Raw genomic sequence first — 18,440 nt, forward strand, 5'->3', positions numbered from 1 at the left:
ATTGAAATACTAAAAATAATTTCTGCATAAATTCTATGGATGTTTTCTTAAGAATCATTTGAGACAAATATTTCACTATTATGCAGATGAATGTGTAAAATGTGTATTATGACGACGATTTCAACTAATAATATATGAATTTTTAATCTGAGACAAAAATACCTTTGATATTAGTCACAAACTGGTGGGTTTGTTGTACATGAACTCTCCCCACTACCAATTATTTTCCACGGCGACGGAGAGATTTCATTACAACCAAACCTTCATAGTTTATGTTCAATCCAAACCAGCTGGAAATATAGCATTTAAGTTGGGAAATAAATCTGACATGGGGAAAAATTAAACCTACTCAACAACTCTTAACCAAACTTTGCTATACAATTGTACATTTATTCACGTTTGAGCAGAAATTTGCTCAAAGTAGGAAGTTTCTAGTCGTCTGAAAGATCGGGTATGCGTGTATATACTCTTATCTAACCAACATTTAGTTATTCAGAATATAAATTCTGGGTTTTATGGTAACTAAACCGGGTTTCAATTTTAATGTGATTTTGAAAACCCGCATAATCTCGCGCTAGCTAACGGAGCAAAGGAATGTTTACCAAAATTGTTATAACTAAAGTTATTACAAGCTTCAGGCATGGCAAAATTCTTAAGAAAGTTTTGCCGAAAACTTGCAAAAGGTTAGGAGGTTATCTGTTAAATTTGTTCCCACTTTCTTTACGATTTCAAATCTTTGCTTAATATTTAACACAAGTATAAGTAGGTAGAAATGAATGAAGTTTGCATAAGATTGTACAATTTTGAGAGGAAAGCTTAGCCGGCTGGTTTTATAGTTGGGCGTACTGTTTCGCCGCTATACGTGGGTTTAGGGAGCTGGGAAAACTTTCTGTCAAACTAATGGAAAATAATGTGGAATATAACTGAGTCAAACGGGTAATACGGTTTCAGCCTATGGGGGAACTTTGGGGTTTTCCTGTCCGTAGTTTGTTATAACCAGCTAGTTATAACTGAAGTGGCCATTATCTGTTCTCGGCATTTGGGGACTTAGTGCGTTTGTGTCTAACTTGACTCCAGCAATCCGCCTTTCTTCGTGAACTACCGTTTCTTCTCTTTCTGTCACGTTAGTTCTTTCTCTTTTCATACACTAGATTTATTTTACCCATTTTAGTCCTGTCTTTTTATACGCACCAACCCTCCTCCTGTTTGCCCAACTGGGTTATTTTAATTTGTAAATTTTGCTCTGCGTAGGATTTGTAATTTAAAAATTTAATTAACTAAAAGCCATTTCCAAGCGCCCTGTTTCCTTTTAATACTCAGGTTTGACGTTTTAGCGCTAGCGGATTTTGTGATTTTTTTCTGGCATATACTAATTTTTCGATTAACTTTCTACTGCTATTGTGAACTAAACAGATCTTGTGTTCTTTCTTTAATTTGATAATATTCACCCATCTATCAACCTATCAATTTGATATTCTTCATAAAAAACTCGGACCTCATTTTTTGTTACATTTTATACGATTGTAACTGATGCACAACCTTTGTTTTCGTCAGAAATTTCTAAATTTTTTCCCCAACGAACAAAATTTTTTTTATGTTTATTGATTGATTAAATTTTGTTGGTTTAGGTGTGAATAACAGTAACAGTAACAACAACTAGCAGCAATGGAGGCAATTAAGAAGAAGTTGATGGCCCTGAAGAACGAGTGCGACAATGCACTTGATGAGGCAGAACAGGCCAAGGAGCTCCAGAAGAATGCAGAGGACAAAGTAGCCAAGGTCAGTATAGTCACTTCAATTACTAACACACAACATCAAAACATGACAATATGGGTGGGCCTCACAACATCACAATACACACACACACACACACACACACACACACACACACACACACACACACACACACACACACACACACACACACACACACACACACATACACACACACAAACACACAGACACACACACACACACACACACACATACACACATACGCACACAAACACACACAGACACACACAGACACACACATACACACACATACACACACATACACCCACATACACACACTTACACACACAAACACACACAGACACACACAGACACACACATACACACACATACACACACATACACCCACATACACACACTTACACACACAAACACTCACACACACACACACACACACACACACACACACAAAGAACACAAGCAGACACACACACACGCACTCACATCACTCATACATTCATACACGCACTCACAAATACACACCACACATGTACACGCATGTGCATCATACATACTTACTTGATGCGCTCTTTTTAAAAAAAATTAAACAATTCATCAGATTTAGAAAATATTAATTTTTATTTCGAGAAACGAGAAATTTCATATTTCTGAAAATTGAAACCATTTTTATTTACTAAGGTTAATTCGATACACTGAAGAAATTAAAGTTAAAAACTGATTTCAAAACTTTACGAGCAAAACTTTAAAATTTTTAATAATTAATGAGATAAAAGTAATATTTAATTTGTGGCAAAGAAGCTATCCATCAATATCTTTCCAACAGCCAAATTTGTCATTATTTATTTTTCGTTGCGCCTTTTGAAATTTTGAGGAGATACTTACTAGTGATTTTTTACCTGTATTTTTGCACTTATAGAATGAGATAATCAGTTTTGGTGGGAAGTCACTGGAAAGCGATTCCTAAAAAATTCATAGGATCAACTTTTTCAAAACAAAGACGACTCAAAATTGTCTTGCTCACAGTTACAACACACAGAAGGAATAATAATCTACTTTTATCAAGTTATTGCTACTTTTCCATTCTGAAGGCAAATGACCTGTAAAACACTATCATGCTTTAATTCAAAAGTTGGCCAAAAATTGAGTTCATGAAAAAAAAGTTTTATTTGAGCCAAAACTTTTGGATAAATTGCAGTATTACAATGAATAAATTTTTATTAAAACGGAAAAAAGGATTCAAAATACCATTTACTATTTACGCCTGTTAAATATCTAAAAGCCACATAATAACTAGCAAAATCAAAGCATTCAAGAAAAATGTAGTTAGTGAATTCAGTCTATAATAATGCTGATGACTTCAAAAGAGTTGATTCAGTTCATTGATTTTTGTGTTTTTAAAGTAGAATATCATATTGGTTGTAAAATTATGGAAAAAAAAATCTTGTAACAATTTATTTAGCCTGGTAAAAAAACTTTCACTTGAACAGGGATACTGTTATTCAACAATCACAAAAAAATTGAGAGCTGAAGAGAATCATCAGTCACAACTGTTCACAATAGTGCATATATATATATATATATATAATATATATATATATATATATATGTATATATATATATATATATATATATATATATATATATATATATATATGTATATAACCTTTGCTCAAATTTGACCTGAGTTACAACTGGATACAATCTGCAGCTCTTATATAGTTAACCTGGTCTATTAGAATAACAGCAACATAATGATAATCATTATAGTTGGAAGAGGAGCTCTCGGAGGCTCACAAGGCGGCCAAGCAGGTGGAGGATGAGCTGGACAAAGTGCAGGAGCAGCTGGACAAGGCGAACCATGAGCTGGATGATGCCAACAAGGAGAAGGCTGCAAGTGAGGCGGAGAGTGCTGCTTATGCGAGGAGACTGCAGCTGGCGGAGGAGGAGTTGGACAGGACGACAGAGAGACTCAACACCACCACTGAGAAACTGGAGGTGTCCGAGAAAAGGGCTGATGAACTAGAACGGTTAGGGAGAGAAAATTGTGTGTACACTTCATTTGATACTTTCATATGAGCCAGTTCATGTTCTTTCACTTTCAAGTTCTTATTGCTTTTTTATCGTAGCAAAGTGCGATGCGAGCAACTTATAACGTTCTATTCGACTAAACATGTCTGATAGAAAAAAAAACAGTCGAAAATCTGATGAAATGAACTAGAATCGGGGTGTGGTTATAGAAGGATGGAATTATCGATTTGAAATGGCGGGGGGGGGAGTTAATAGGGTAAGGCGTGACACCGACATTATCTGATGTCAGATGCTTTTTAATGTCAGCAAGGTACTTTTTATCTAATGTCAGAGTTCAGTTCTTGGGAAACTGGCTCTTTCAGATGAAACATGGACACCCAGTGAGTGTAATGATGAATGGGCTATAATTTAGAGAGAGAAAGGTGCTGGAGAACAAGGCAATGGACGATGATGACAAGATTGAGTTGCTGGAGATGCAGCTGAAGGAGGCACAACTCATCTCAGAAGAGATGGACAAGAAGTTCGATGCTGTCTCCCGAACACTAGTCGTAGTTGAGGGAAACCTCGAGAGGGCCGAGGAGAGGGCAGAGAGCGGAGAATCGTAAGTCACATTCCACCATTCCACTATTCCGCCTATTTTCAACTATTCCATTCTTTTCCATCTTGACAATCTTTCTATTATTTATCCTGACTGAGAAAATAGAATTTATGGATATATCATAGCCTCTGGAAGTCTCTGTTTAAACCAATATTATCTTGTGGTTAAAATTGTCTTGGAACTCTCAAAGCTAAACATAGATTTAAAGAAGACTAAATTCCAATTTCAAGATAAATCAATCATCTCTCTGCTTCAATTCATCGCTTAAGCTTTCTGCTTCCATCTTTTCGTGCAAAATTAGATCTATAATAATGATAAAGAAATTCGGGCATATTTTATAAGTGTTTTGAACAAATATTTCAGAGGTGTGAAATTTTTCGAAAAACTTTGAAACGAGCATATAGATTTAGGATTGAATTTGATAACTAATTCTAACATTTGAAGTTAGGTGGCTGTTGAAGGAGCTGTTCCCTAAGACAAAAAAACAAAGTTCTGCAAACAATAGTAAATGGTACCCAAAAATAAGCTGCATTTTCTAAAATTTAACCAAATATTTTCAGTTAAAACGTATTATCATTAAGTTTGTGGAACAAAAAGTTGCTGACAATCATTTTGTCTTCAAAAATTGTAAGGAGTAATTTTCAAAGCTGTAAAAACAGGCTAAACTTATTCATCTGGGTAAAAACGAGGTTTGCTCAATATAAAATTGAAAACAAATTTTCAGGTTTGCGGCCATTATTTCTTATTCTCTTACCAAAACCTTAAGAACATAAATTGGCCAATAAACGTAAAAAAAGTTAAAACGGTTTAGTTGAAAAAATCTTTTATTTGCTAATCTTACCCACAATTTTCTTACTCAAAATTGCCTATATTTGCCTACCCAAAGTACTGCATTGACCATTGATCTTTTATAAATAAAAACCAACATACTTATGTTTTATAACTTAGCAGGATGGATCCAGAACGGGCTGTTGAACATTACTGTACAACAGTTCGCCCTTCCTATGTAACACCTCAAATGATTTCTGGAATGTATAGTAGAGAGATTTCGTTGGTGTTTTAGTTCAGTAGAAGAAAAACTAATGTGGAGAAAGTTCAAAAGATCCATGAAAAGGTCCGGATAAATTCAATGAAGAAATTTTAATGTTTTTTAGAGTCCACGTTACGTGTTCAATGTAGGAAAAGGCAAATTTCGACAAATTTTGCCTGTTTTTAATACAAAATCATTTTGAGCATGCATTTGGACTGAAATTTTTCTCGAATTTAATTAGTATCTCTTTGAGACCAAATTCAAATTCTTATTTGTTCTTGTGAACTGTGCTATGGGTAACCGCATAACCGCTTATTGCCATCTTAATCCACAATTAGTATCGAGAGGGACAATTTTGTAATTAGTTACCAATTGGGTTTTCTTTCATTTTGGTAATTAGATACTGTATCCGAGGGAAATGGGTAATTTTGAAGCAACTTTTATCTAAATTTGCTGAGTAAAAAATTAACTTGAAAAATGTAAGATATATTTCACTAAAATGAATAATCGAACAACTATATTGAGTTTAATTTAAACGCAGAGAAAAATTCATTGTTTATGTATATATTCTTGAAACATTCGTTTTGAAATAGGATGTTTTTTTCTTGTTTCTATATGTATTTTCTTGAAGGTTCCAGGGAAAATCAATTTGTTCAAGTTTTTTGATTATATGATTACCACTTGTGTTTAACATGAAGCACTCTGTTGAATCATCTCACCACAACTTGAATTATCTAGAGTTTTTTTTCTGATGACACATTTCAAAAAAAAATCAACTTTCAGTTTTTAATCTGTGTAAATTATGAATCAGATGTTTATAATTTTAATTATCGTCTATTGATTTGAACTAAATTCAACTTGTGTTTCTGTTCAACTTAATTGGCCTTAATTTTGCATAAACTTCAGCCGTAAAATCACAATCACAAAAAATTTTTTAGGAAAAAAAATATAAGTGTTGACTAGCGAAATTAAGGCGGCTGTCTTTTGAGAGCTACCTTGTTTTGAGAATTTCTACGACAAACAATTCTGGCTAGGGAACAGTTTCTACGGCAGCTTTAGTTCTAGCATTTAGCTTCTTCCTCCTCCATTTCGCTTAGTTAATAGCCACTGTTGTTGTTGTTTTCTTGGCCATAGTTCATATACAGATGAGCTTCATACATTTCATCGCTCTCTCTTCATCCAATCATAATGCTGAAACAAATCATCATGCTTCCTCTGCAATACATACTGCTACTATGTGGGTCTTGTCATAGTAGTGGTTGTATTTTATCAGGTAAATTAGGGTCACCAACAACACGTGAACAAAATCTCCAATGAATGAATCGGCCCACGAAAACTGTAAATTGACAATTGTAATAATTTTATCATCGATCGATTACTGTATGACTTCAAGTTGAAACTGTGAAATGTGCATCCATGAAAACATGAACATTTTTTCAATAATACCCATTAAATACCGGTTTAATATCGATTTAATGAACGAGTAATGACCGATTAAATGCCGATTTAATGATTGAAGAACGCTAGTGGAAATCAAGAACTGTGTAAATCAAGTGGAAATCAAGATAAAAAAGAGCCGGTAGTGGGACGAAACAATTGCAATTGTAAAATGAGCATATAAGATATTAGGGACAATTGCTAGCCCACAAGCATACTAACCATGTTAAAATTAATCGACAGATTAGTTTTATTCAGCATTATTTCACGCGCACTCATGGCATCACTTTCACACTACTTCATCTATTCTGTTGCCAACATTTCTGTTGTTTTAAGTTAGAAGAATTTTCCAAAATATGTTGAAATTATTTATTACGGGGTTGAAAATAAGGGGTCGTACTTTCTTAGCGGGTTCGTACTGGCTAATGAAGTGAGCATCATAACCTTGTTACGATGCTGGCTATCGTCTGACGACCTTTCTCCAAAACTGATGTCATTTTGATTTTGTTCAAATGTCTACTTAATTAAATCTTCGTTAAATTTGATTGTTTTGTTATTATTGACTAGCATAGACTAAATATGGACAATTCGGATTTTCATTTTTGATTTTTATTAATAAAATACTTTTGGGGTACATTTTTGTTATTTTTTCGGTATTATAAGTAACCTCTTTTGAGTGCATTAATAGGATGAATATTCCTTATCATGTAATACTATGTCGCACCCACTATATTAAGACGCACTAAATAACGTGACATTTAAAAGCATTTCACAAATGTCACATTCAACAAAATTATTTGTCACACACACCGTGAGAGAAATTATTCGTCTTGTCGGATTGTATTTCATGTGGTATGGTTACGGTTATGCTGTACATGATACAATTAATAAACACTCCCAACGTAATCAGGTGTTCACTCAGCCGGAAGGTCAAATTAGCCAAATTTTTTATTTCTGCTTTCCTTCATTATTGAACTTTCAAACATGATTTTTCAATGCTAATTTGTTTGACTTCTATCTATAAAGAACTAGCACATTTTGCAAAAAGGCAACACTTGGATGTAAATTAGCTCCCATTTTTATGGTATTTAAAATATTGTCTCCTGCGAAAATAGGGTCGATTTGATTATTTTGTTTTTGGCTAACTTTGTCATTTTGGCTGATTGCTACACCATCACTTTAACTTGCAGTGCGTATAAGATATTTGGATTTTTTTCTACAATCGCCTCCCCTTTGCTACATAATAAAGAATTTTCTCCCCTTCTAAGCTATAAAATCGCCCGCTGTTCTGATTGGTCGAAAAAATGCTCTCTTAAATTCTGTTCAAGAATTACCTCAAAGCGAGGCTCCCCTTTTACACTAAGGAAGGCGATTGTTCAAAAAGTCCGAAACCTTGAATGAATTTGGATCGATAATATGAGTTTATAAATACCCACTGCAAGCTAAGCAAGTTATGATAACTAACAAACCCACCATGAAGAGTAGGGTTCTAACCAGGGTCCCTTGCCCGTTTGCAGCAAAGTCGCTGAGTACGAAGAGGAGTTGAACCTTTTGGCCAACAACCTCAAGTCGGTAGAGGTTGCACTTGACAAGGCAAACGAGAAGGAATACGAATATGAGAACACAGTTAAGGACCTCGAGGAGAGATTGGAAGAGGCCCTTAAGAGAGCAGAGTTTGCAGAGAGAACCATCAACAAGCTCGAACAACAGGTCGGTCACTCTTTGATTGTTTTATATATACAGAAAAAATCCACCTTAATATATAGCACTCACGACATCGGATAAGCTTTGGTACCCAAAATCTATGTCTGTCATGATCGGCGCCGCACAACAAAATACAGAAATCTCACAACTTAAATTCAGGTTTCAGTGAACATCATGAATACAAATTTTACATGAAAAACAGGTTTCGAGGATTACAAATCGCGCAGGAAAACCCCAAGTTTTTTAAAAAAAGCTAAAATTAGTAAGCAATCTGCTCGAAGCGTTGCTAAAACGAATCAGAGTGACCAATATTTTTACTCTTTTTCTTGCTATGATAGTTTACAATGTACAATTTGCAGCATCAGGAAAAAAATGCGTTTTGTCAAAAAATGCAACGAATGCAAAAAAAACCTTTGGGGACGAAAAGCAAGAGCTTTACAGACTTTTGATTGAAGTAGTTTCTTTAATATAGTCAGAAAGTTCTTCTGATTCTGAAAAAAAAATCTGTCGCTATTACAAATGAGGCTAGAGTTCAAATCTTCAGCTAAAGAATGGTTCTAATTTTCTAAAGAGGAAGATTTTGATAAAATTTTACACAATAATAAAAGATCACTTACGTTTTGGGGTTCAATACAATCAGTTGGGAATAAGCTGCTTGTTAGACGTTGAAAAATGAAGTACGCTAAGTAATTTTAAAACATGGTTGAATTATAGAGAGAAATTAAATGTGGGCATTTGAGACAAACAAGTGGGAAGTACTGGCATAAGGTCCAGATATAAATTAAACTGAAAATATATTAGCAATTTTTAAGCCTCGTTTTCAAAATACATTTTTCGAAAAAATTCTGATCAAAAAAGGGACGTAAATTTGGAAAAAGTTGCCATTAGAAGTGAGCGAAGATGGAAACTCTACAGTGAGATAGTGAGAGAAAGTGTTGGAAGAGGATAAGTTACAACTATGCAATCCATATACTAGACATTTACAAATCTGAAGCGTAAGGACGTTTCACTAATTAAATAACCTGAACAAAAGTATTTTATTTGTTTAAGTTTTTGACATTTGACATTTTTGAAAACGTTTCTTCTGGTTTATGTTGCCTTTGGTACCATAGTTATCTTCCATTTGTATCATAATGTTTTAGATAAGAAGATTTTCCAGATACCATATAGTTTTTAACAGCTCACTGAAAATTCCGTATCAATATTATTGTGGTCCCGTTGCCCATTTCAGTTAAAGAAAAAATATCTTTTCTATCGATCGGTTAAAATAACTAAATGTTGTGGCTGCAATTTTTTGAAAACCAGTTTAATTCTTTGTCTGTCATTAATTCTGCTGCATCTTTAAGTGCAGAAACAAGTTTCCTTACTCTTTTTCGCGCAATTTCTTAATTCTCATTTGATAATCAACTATTAATTCTCTTAAAAGCAACTTTGTTGCTTCTCTCGTTTAATTTTACTGAAGTTGTCTTCGAAAAATTTGAAATTGACCAGTATGAAATCAGTAGAAATTTGTTTTCTTTGTTTTGTTTTCTTAAAAAAATTGTTATAGCAATAGTTAAAGATCTCAGTTTTTTTGCTAGCGGGTGCTTATCTCTGTTTTTTCCAAATATTTTGATGTGCATTGTTTTCAAAATCAAATTGAAAATGACTGACATTTTTCACGCTTGATAACGAAAATTTTATGAAATTATTTTCACGTCTACAAATAAGTAAAATTAAGGTTTCTTTTTGTCTGCAAGTTAGGCTTCGATCCGTTATCTGACAATTTAAGGTAACCTTATTTTCTCAGGTTGTGCAATTGTTGACAATTTTTATATTCATAGTCGGCAATTTTATATACCAAAAATTTTTAAAGTTTTTCATAAAATCTAATTTTGTTCCACTGGGCTTATCTACCTAAATTTTTTTTATATGTATCAAAACTCATTGTTGATCTTTTGACTCAAAATAGCCTCTTGAATTTTTCAGGGTTTGTATCAATAATGTGTTCATCCCAAAAAAATCTTTCGATTCAGTTTTTGATTGCTTATGGTGGGCAAAATAGTCTCTCTTACTGATTGAATGAATAAGGTATGGAGAAAAAAGGAATTAGATCTCTAATAGAAACACTTTTTACTGCTTGGAAAGCAAACCATTTGCATCGAAACCTGTTTTTTTCTGAAAATTGTCGTGATTCATATATAAATATTACGTTTTATAATACAATAACTGATACGATTGACAATTTTTAGGACTCACAGTCTCAGAATATTACGCTTCTCAATGTCTTTGCCAACGGCACTCAAAAACCATTCCGTTTTGCGGTCACAAATTCTGTATCACGGTAATACATTTTAGGTATTAATGAGTTGAAATTATACAGTCCGGAAGCACATCGTAACAAACTATGTTTTCAAATTGTGTTCTGAAAAAAAACGGCACTTGAATGTTTTGAACGCAACTTGAATGTTTTGAACACACTGGGCAAAGTATTTCATTTAATTTTTTTCTATAAGTTTTAAAGAAAATCACATGGACATTTGAGAGATGATTGGATGCTATTCTGTTGATAAAACAATTCTAAAATTTGCACGTGGTCAAAATGAGTTACTTTATAAAAACTGAAATTTTTTGCGCATATTTAAATTTATATTTCGAATTCTTACTTTTTTGGGGCCCCTAGTTAAATTGAGTTATTGAACTTATTGAACTTATCTGAGCCAAATCCAAACTCGTTCGCTCTATTTAATTTTTACATTAACTGAGACGTAAATTTGTTGTAAATTTGTCTCTAAGTTTTTCGGACAGATTTGATGTGATTTTCGTGTGACTGTCATTGAGAGTGACAACTTTTTTATGTGACAACAAGTATTTGAACAAATTTCTATCATCAGTAACAATTTAATAGCAACCTATACTTTTTGCACCTTTATAAACTATTTTTTTGCTCCCAGTTAACACAAATATTCAATTTTCTTTTTTCGTTCATTGACTACAAAAAGCATTTCCACATAATCAAAACCGATTTAACTATTATATTTAGCTTTTTTGCTCCAATTATTTTCAAAATTTTGTGAACAAGTTGTGATTTTAAACGCGAGCAACGCAAAAACCGTGTTGCTCGTAAATTCCGAGGTGAAGTTATGAGTCCATTTCGAATTTTTTGTTGCTACAGAGAAAGCGCTTTGGGGAAGAACAGGCCAAGTTTTTATGCTAAACTAACGTTTTCTGTAAAGATAGCATAAATGAAAAATTGAATATAGATCTTTTAAATGTTACTTGGCATTGCCCATCATAAAGTAAGATACAATGTGATTCACATTTTAAGCATTGTGTATCAGAAGTTAAATTTTGCTACGCAATCAAAACTAGCCTAAAGCGAGCTAAAAATATTTACTGGCAAAATGGAGCTAATATGTTTGATAATATTGTATTGGGGTGAATTTGGCAGAGACTTAGCTCACAATGCTTCTTGCTCTTTTGAGAGTAAAATTGGGCTCTCGTTTTGACTGAAATTTGAGTCGACCCCACAACCTTGGTAGTTAATTTCATATCATGAACCTATCTATGCAGGTGTCTATTTATTTGTTTGTTAACAGTTGGACAACGTGGAAGAAGATTTGTTCAACGAGAGGACGAAGCTCAGAAATATCATGGCAGAACTCGACCAGATCCTGGCAGAGATCACTGGACAGTCTTAAATGCCTTATCCTCCCTCTTTCTCATTGTTCCTATGTCAAAGAGACAAACAAACAGAAACAAACAAACAAACAAGCGTGGTCGTGGTTGATTGATTGGCTGGCTAATAACCCTATTATTATAATAACTTGTACATGTTAACCAACTTGCATGCAGCGCATCGCAGACACCTTTACTAACATCGGCAGATAGCAGCAGAGCAAAAGAAGACACAGAAAAATGTTTAATTTTATTACTACATCATTATTATTACTACTATTATTATTACAATTGTCAATTAGTTATCTTAATTTCTCATCTTTGCTTCCCGGCTCTTCAAAATACCAACCAGGTTTCTGATAGCAATTTTAGAGCGGCAAGATTTAGATATAAAGTATAATTTCTGACAGTTAAGAATGAACACGTGAAGCTGGCTTTTTAAAAATTCCGATTCGAACTTTTCGGAATGGAGTACAAAATAGTTTTTCAGAAGAAAACTTGAGTAATTAGAAGTGTTTTTTATGTTGGACAAACGCCTGGATTCTCTTAAAGTGGAAATATGAAGTTTAAACGTCGATTTGTATTTAATTTTGCATACATTTTGAAAAAAAAACTATCATAAGTTTCTCAACTGATGGCGGAAGTTCATTACATTGCAAAAAGCACATTTGCTCAGTATATATACTCGGCTCTTGATTGTTTTAAGCATGTATTTCGAGCAAATGTATTAAGATTAAGAAATTAAGCGACAGGAAAAGTTCAGGCATTCTGAAATTTTGGTACGTAGATCACAGGTTTTCGCATTTTATAGTGTGCGAATAGTAGCGACAAGTGTTATTGATTCCAATCTTTCGATCTTGTCGCCAATTCTATTCTAGTTCTCTGATTTTGGTGGATTAATTGCCAATTTTTGCCGTGTATCGTTAGAATTCGCAGCCAAGATCAGCAACCAGGAATGGCAATTTAATCGGTGATTTTTGCATTGTTGCTGACTTTGGGCAATTTTGCTAAGATACGAAAAACCAATGAAATGTTTTTGTCAATAAAATCTTCTTCTTTATGAAATAATGGTGCACGTTTAACAATTTTTTTCCAGAAACATTAACATACAGATCTCAAGTTTATTGAACCAAGTTTAATATGATTGATTTAATTGTCAAAATAAGTTTGCAAAGCCATAAAAAACAATGATTTTTTGCAAAATTAGTATGATAAAGACCTCGACTAGAAGCGTTTGCTTTTTCAGAGCTGTAAAAAAAATCTCCCGATTTTATGAAAAACAATTATTTTATGCACTTTTGATGCTTGAAACGTATTTAGGAAACAAAGAAATTAAATGAAATCCACAATCCGGAAGTTTTGCTATACAGAACTGATAATTAATTTTTGAAGCAAACAACTATATGCAGGATAACTGTACCGATCATTTGACGGAATTAACTCACCAAATTTATTTTTCTACATAGGTATATAAAAGAATACAAAGCTCAAATTATATGATTGATAGATTTGTTCTAAGAGCACATCTTGACGGCAAAAATTATAACGAACACGGAGATTTAAAATGTTCTTTGTCACTAATATTACTTCAAAGTGATGAAAAACATTTCGACTTTTCAAAATTGAAAAAAAATGCTTTGCATTTAGATCAACCAATAATTCGTGTTGTTGAAGTCATCAAAATTTAAACACAATAGGTTCAAACCACATGGAATGAAAGTGGAATTAACCAAAAGTTTTTTAAACAGATAATAAGATTTAAAGTCTTTTATAACAAAACATCCTCGGCCAAGTTTGCTTCACAACTTACTACGGCATGGCGAAAAAAACAATCTTTTCATGGTGAAAGCGTTTCAGTGTTCTCGCCTAAAATGAGTTTTAAAAATGGGGCGTAGGATATTGGGCAAAAACTATATAAGGTGGAAGATATATTTGGCCATTCGGCAAAAATTCCGGACTAGAACTTTGTTGAGACATTTAATGGCTCTACTGCATTAATGACTGACTGAAAAAGTATAGTCAAACGACAATTATAATTGACTTTGTAGAAAAATAGCTTAAAAAATAATAAGAAAAATTTGACTTATTTCTAACTTTGAGTGTCTTTACAATGTAGTGTGACATCATTTATCCCATTTTTCCGAACTGATTTTCAACCGGTATTTCTAAATTATTTTCATTAAAGTTATTGACAACAAATTTTATACATTCACTATTCTCTGTTTGCTAGTTTTATTGAAAATCAAAATCATTGGCCGTGATGACAGTCAGTAGAGTAAACGAGTAGCAAAATTTAAAAAAAATTGTAAATTTCAGGTTAAGATGACTGTTTGGGACACATGAAAACTTCATGGAACTGAGTGGATTTTGATATATCTCTTTTAATTGGTTCTTGCCTACTTTTCACAAAAATTTATTACAGGATTTTTGCCTAATGGCTATAAAAGTGCCTACGTCTAATCAAGTTTTCGCCTAATAAACCATCCTCCGTAAAAATTTGTAAAAATTGTTTTTGTAAGGTTTATAGCAGCTGATTGTGTAAAAAAAATTTAGATTGTGAAAAATAGATTCTCTAAGATCGGTTGAAGCCAAAGAAAAAGAGTTGGCTCGTTTTGTACTTGAAATCAGTACTTTTCGAAAACAATTATTTTATATTTTTAAATATCGAAGTCTGACCATGTCACTAAAAAGTCATGATCTGAAGCGAATTAGAATTTCATGTAACTTGTCACGTTTTTCTCATTCTATGCTTAAATTTGGTCAAATATGCGTCATTAAATAACTTCCAGACCCCATGAACTTTAAATCATATAGAAAGGTTTGAGCAAGTACTGAGAAGTGAGAATTGCAATTGAACATTGATCCTTCAGTACTGAAATTGAATGGATTCATTCTGCATCAGCACTGATCCATTCATGATCAGTGCTAAAACAGAGTAAGTATGCTCAAGTGGGTGTGAATACAGGAAGATCACAGAGTATGAAGAGGAGCTGAACATGCTGGCGAGCAACCTGAAGTCAGTGGAAGTGAACCTGGAGCAGGCCAATGAGAGGGAAAGTGAGTATGAGACTACAATCAAGGACCTGGACGAGAGATTGGAGGAGGCTCTAAAGAGAGCTGAATTTGCCGAGAGGACCATCAGCAAACTCGAACAACAGGTCAGTCGACCCAAATATTCTGTTTCTAACTAAGGCAACCTGCATGCTGACTTTTTGCTACAAATTTTTAAAATGATAACAAAACCTGCAGCTGAGCTTAAACTTTTCGCCAATGTCTAATAAAGCCTGACAATAGAATGATCTATTTTCTATAAAGCAGCATATTTTAATTTTAAGTCATAACAGAAGCGCCGAACTTTGAAAGTTTGCAAAATTTCAAAATTTCAGCTAGTTATTTATAGCAATTTGTGGTTATACAAAACTTGTATACAAAAGTTGTGGGTATGCAGAAGTTGTATAAATTTTAATCACCTATCTTTGGAATTCGAATATTAATTATCGTAGAAAAATTTTGTTGAAGCTGCTCAATAAATCCTTCTTTGATAGCTAAATGATCTGTTTTTTTTTCAGCTGGACAACGTGGAGGAGGACTTGTTCAACGAGAGATCCAAGTTCAGAAACATCATGGCAGAACTGGACCAGATCCTGGCAGAGATCACTGGACAGTCCTAAACCCAGACACCAAAACCACAACTATCACCACAAAAAAAAGCCAAAATTAGGCGCCTTGTTGCACCTACCTCTTCATCTCGTGACAAAATTGTTTGTGCAAAGATGTAGAATTACTATTGGCCAATTCCGTTGATTGTTTCAAAACATGTTCATTTTTTACAAAGACTGTTTATTGATGTCCACAATTAGGATCTGTTTCAAAACTATAAATATTACAAATGCACTTCTCAAAAACAATTTCTGAAACAGACAAATCTGAATGTTATTTTCTAGTCTATTAAACTACCCATCTTAAATCAAAGCATAGAATTGAAGGAATCTGTTAAAATCACAAATCTCGGCCCTGTAATAAGTCAAAATTAACAATAACTTTTAATTAACTAAAAACAAAGTTTAACAGATCCTCTATTTTGATAACTGTTAGAACTACCTGAATGACCTTAGTATCATATTCGCGCGGCTAAAATTTGGGACAATAAAAATACAATATTGCTGTTTGCATTTAATATTTCAGCTTTTATTATTAAACTATTATTTATAACTATACCTGTAATTGCACTAATTTGGATTATGCAAATTCTGTGAATTGAAAATGACACCTACTTTTTTTGGAAAGTGATCTGCTTCCTTTCCGCCGCTATAGTATGCCCTAATTAACTGATGGATAATTTTTCTGTACTTTTGTTATGGTGCATATAAACAGTCCCGCATATTTTTACAAACGATTGTCAGTAAAATAGCGGTAACATTATTTTTGTCACATATAGCAAAAGGGAGTAATGGTTATTCGTGCTGACCAGTCCGCCAAAAAGTTGGAAATTTTTTATCCATGTTGCGTATAACAATAAGCCGCAAAACGTACATTTGGCTTTTTTCTTCGGCTGATTTGGCCAAATCGCGAACAACACTTTTTCACATTTGTCAACGATTTATGTCACTACTTTCCGACGTTTTTGCATTCAATTAGCCTGCAGCTAAAGTTATTGATTTTAATAATAATTATCCAAGACATCAACCAGGCCTTAAATTTTGTTAATTACGATAATACGAGTAAGTTTAATCCAGCAATTTGCCTTCTTTATCCTCGAATATGAAAACGAACACCTTTTGTCTAAATGAAAATCAGTTAGGTTTTCTTTGATTTTGGCTAATTGGTATTTTGTTAACATTTTTTATCTACGCTGGCTCAAAAACCCAAATCGTGGACAAATGTGACGGATAATTCCAAAACTTCAAAAATTTGGACAAAAATCAAGTTAATGTCACTTTTTTCAAGCTCACTTATTACTCTAATCTTATAATTAAAACCAGGCAGTGAAAAAACTCCCGACAAAATCGGGCAAACTTGCTTGTTTTATGTTTACGTTTTCCTGCGTAATGAAGTCACAAAATTTGCGCATCAACTTTCAGTGTCATTCTGCTTTACTTTTGACCCTAAAAACCACAAGAAAAAAGTTCTAGTTTAAAATTTATCGTTTTGCAATCAATTCGTTATATTAGTCATTTCTTCTCGGCACATTGTTCAATTTTGCATTGTAATATATGGTTGAAACTTAACTTCGATTTAGAAAAGATGCCGGAGACAGGTGCACAAAATATTGATAGTAAAAACCACAATTTTAGTTTCAGCTTTTAATTTCCAACTGACGTGTGAAAAACCGTGAGGCTGAGGAGAGGAAGTCAGAACACAGTTCTGCGCTAAAGAAAAAACAATTTGGAGATTTCCTTCTTCTGATTCACAATTATGTCACTGATACGCACAAATTACTTTTACCTGTAACAAAAAAGTATTTAGATACAGACGAAAATAATCAAAAAGCTCTGCGTGTATGAATAGTGCAAACCAAAAAAATTAATAATTGATGCAATAACAGATCAGTTGATAAATTCAGTCTTCAAGTTGCAAAACAGAGAATCTAAAATTTTTCAATTTTTTGGCAACAAAAATTAATACTATTTGTACCAAAAGAAATTTTCTATCAAAGGAACCGTTATATAAGTTAAAGATTGAAAGTCGTTGATTGATTAAATATTATAGTTACTTCTGAATCTGAAAACAAAATTTGAACGTATGATATACGTTAAAAACTGCTGCATTTTAACGTTTCCTCACCTATTTTATTTAGCATATAGAGTAATGAGGCTTAAGAGTGGTCTTTGTTCACTTTAGCAGCCAACTAATAATTAGAAAAACTTTTCAGAGAACGACATCCCTTCGTCAATTTTTTAATGAACTTCAGTGTGAAGTTCATTGAATAAACGAACGACAGAAAATTGTATAAGCTGAATTTGAAATTTTTTTGACAATGTTATTTTATCAACAAAAAATAGTGAACTCAAAGCAATTTGTCCGAAAAACTCGATCTTTAAACTGGCACCTTTTTATATGTAACCATATATAGATTGGAAAAACTGAATCATTTACCCTGAAAATCTGACAAGAGAAAAAAATACAAAATTTTTGCTTAGCTTCTGATTCCTTTTGTCCGTTCTTTTATGAACTTCAATAATTGTATTTTTGTGTGGTTTCGGACACATTCAGTCAGAGTGAGTTCATAAA

At 33.2% G+C, this 18,440-nt stretch overlaps 1 protein-coding gene across 3 annotated transcripts; it reads left to right on the top strand.

The window, feature by feature from the left end:
• Window positions 1-968: 968 nt before the first annotated feature.
• On the top strand, window positions 969-16,482 carry LOC142349420 (tropomyosin-like). Of its 3 annotated transcripts, none has more exons than XM_075400962.1 (6): window positions 969-1,123; window positions 1,629-1,779; window positions 3,523-3,782; window positions 4,196-4,384; window positions 15,175-15,367; window positions 15,779-16,482. In XM_075400962.1, the coding sequence occupies exons 2-6, from the start codon at window positions 1,666-1,668 to the stop codon at window positions 15,878-15,880; spliced, it is 858 nt and encodes a 285-aa protein (XP_075257077.1). In that variant the 5' UTR covers window positions 969-1,123; window positions 1,629-1,665; the 3' UTR covers window positions 15,881-16,482. The 3 variants fall into 3 exon arrangements, with proteins under 3 accessions (XP_075257077.1, XP_075257075.1, XP_075257076.1); XM_075400960.1 differs by lacking the exons at window positions 15,175-15,367; window positions 15,779-16,482 and adding exons at window positions 8,366-8,558; window positions 12,131-12,541 and having other exon boundaries at window positions 970-1,123; XM_075400961.1 differs by lacking the exons at window positions 969-1,123; window positions 15,175-15,367; window positions 15,779-16,482 and adding exons at window positions 1,165-1,320; window positions 8,366-8,558; window positions 12,131-12,541.
• The last annotated feature ends 1,958 nt before the right edge of the window (window positions 16,483-18,440 follow it).

The sequence above is a fragment of the Convolutriloba macropyga genome, chromosome 11, assembly GCF_964194025.1.
Source record: "Convolutriloba macropyga chromosome 11, txConMacr16.3, whole genome shotgun sequence".
Lineage (NCBI taxonomy): Eukaryota > Metazoa > Xenacoelomorpha > Acoela > Convolutidae > Convolutriloba > Convolutriloba macropyga.

Coding starts and splice junctions, on each gene's coding strand:
- LOC142349420 (XM_075400962.1), top strand. CDS start 1,666: ATGGAGGCAATTAAGAAGAAGTTGATGGCCCTGAAGAACGAGTGCGAC. Junction 3,783..4,195: donor AGGGCTGATGAACTAGAACG/GTTAGGGAGAGA, acceptor GCTATAATTTAG/AGAGAGAAAGGTGCTGGAGA. Junction 15,368..15,778: donor TCAGCAAACTCGAACAACAG/GTCAGTCGACCC, acceptor TTTTTTTTTCAG/CTGGACAACGTGGAGGAGGA.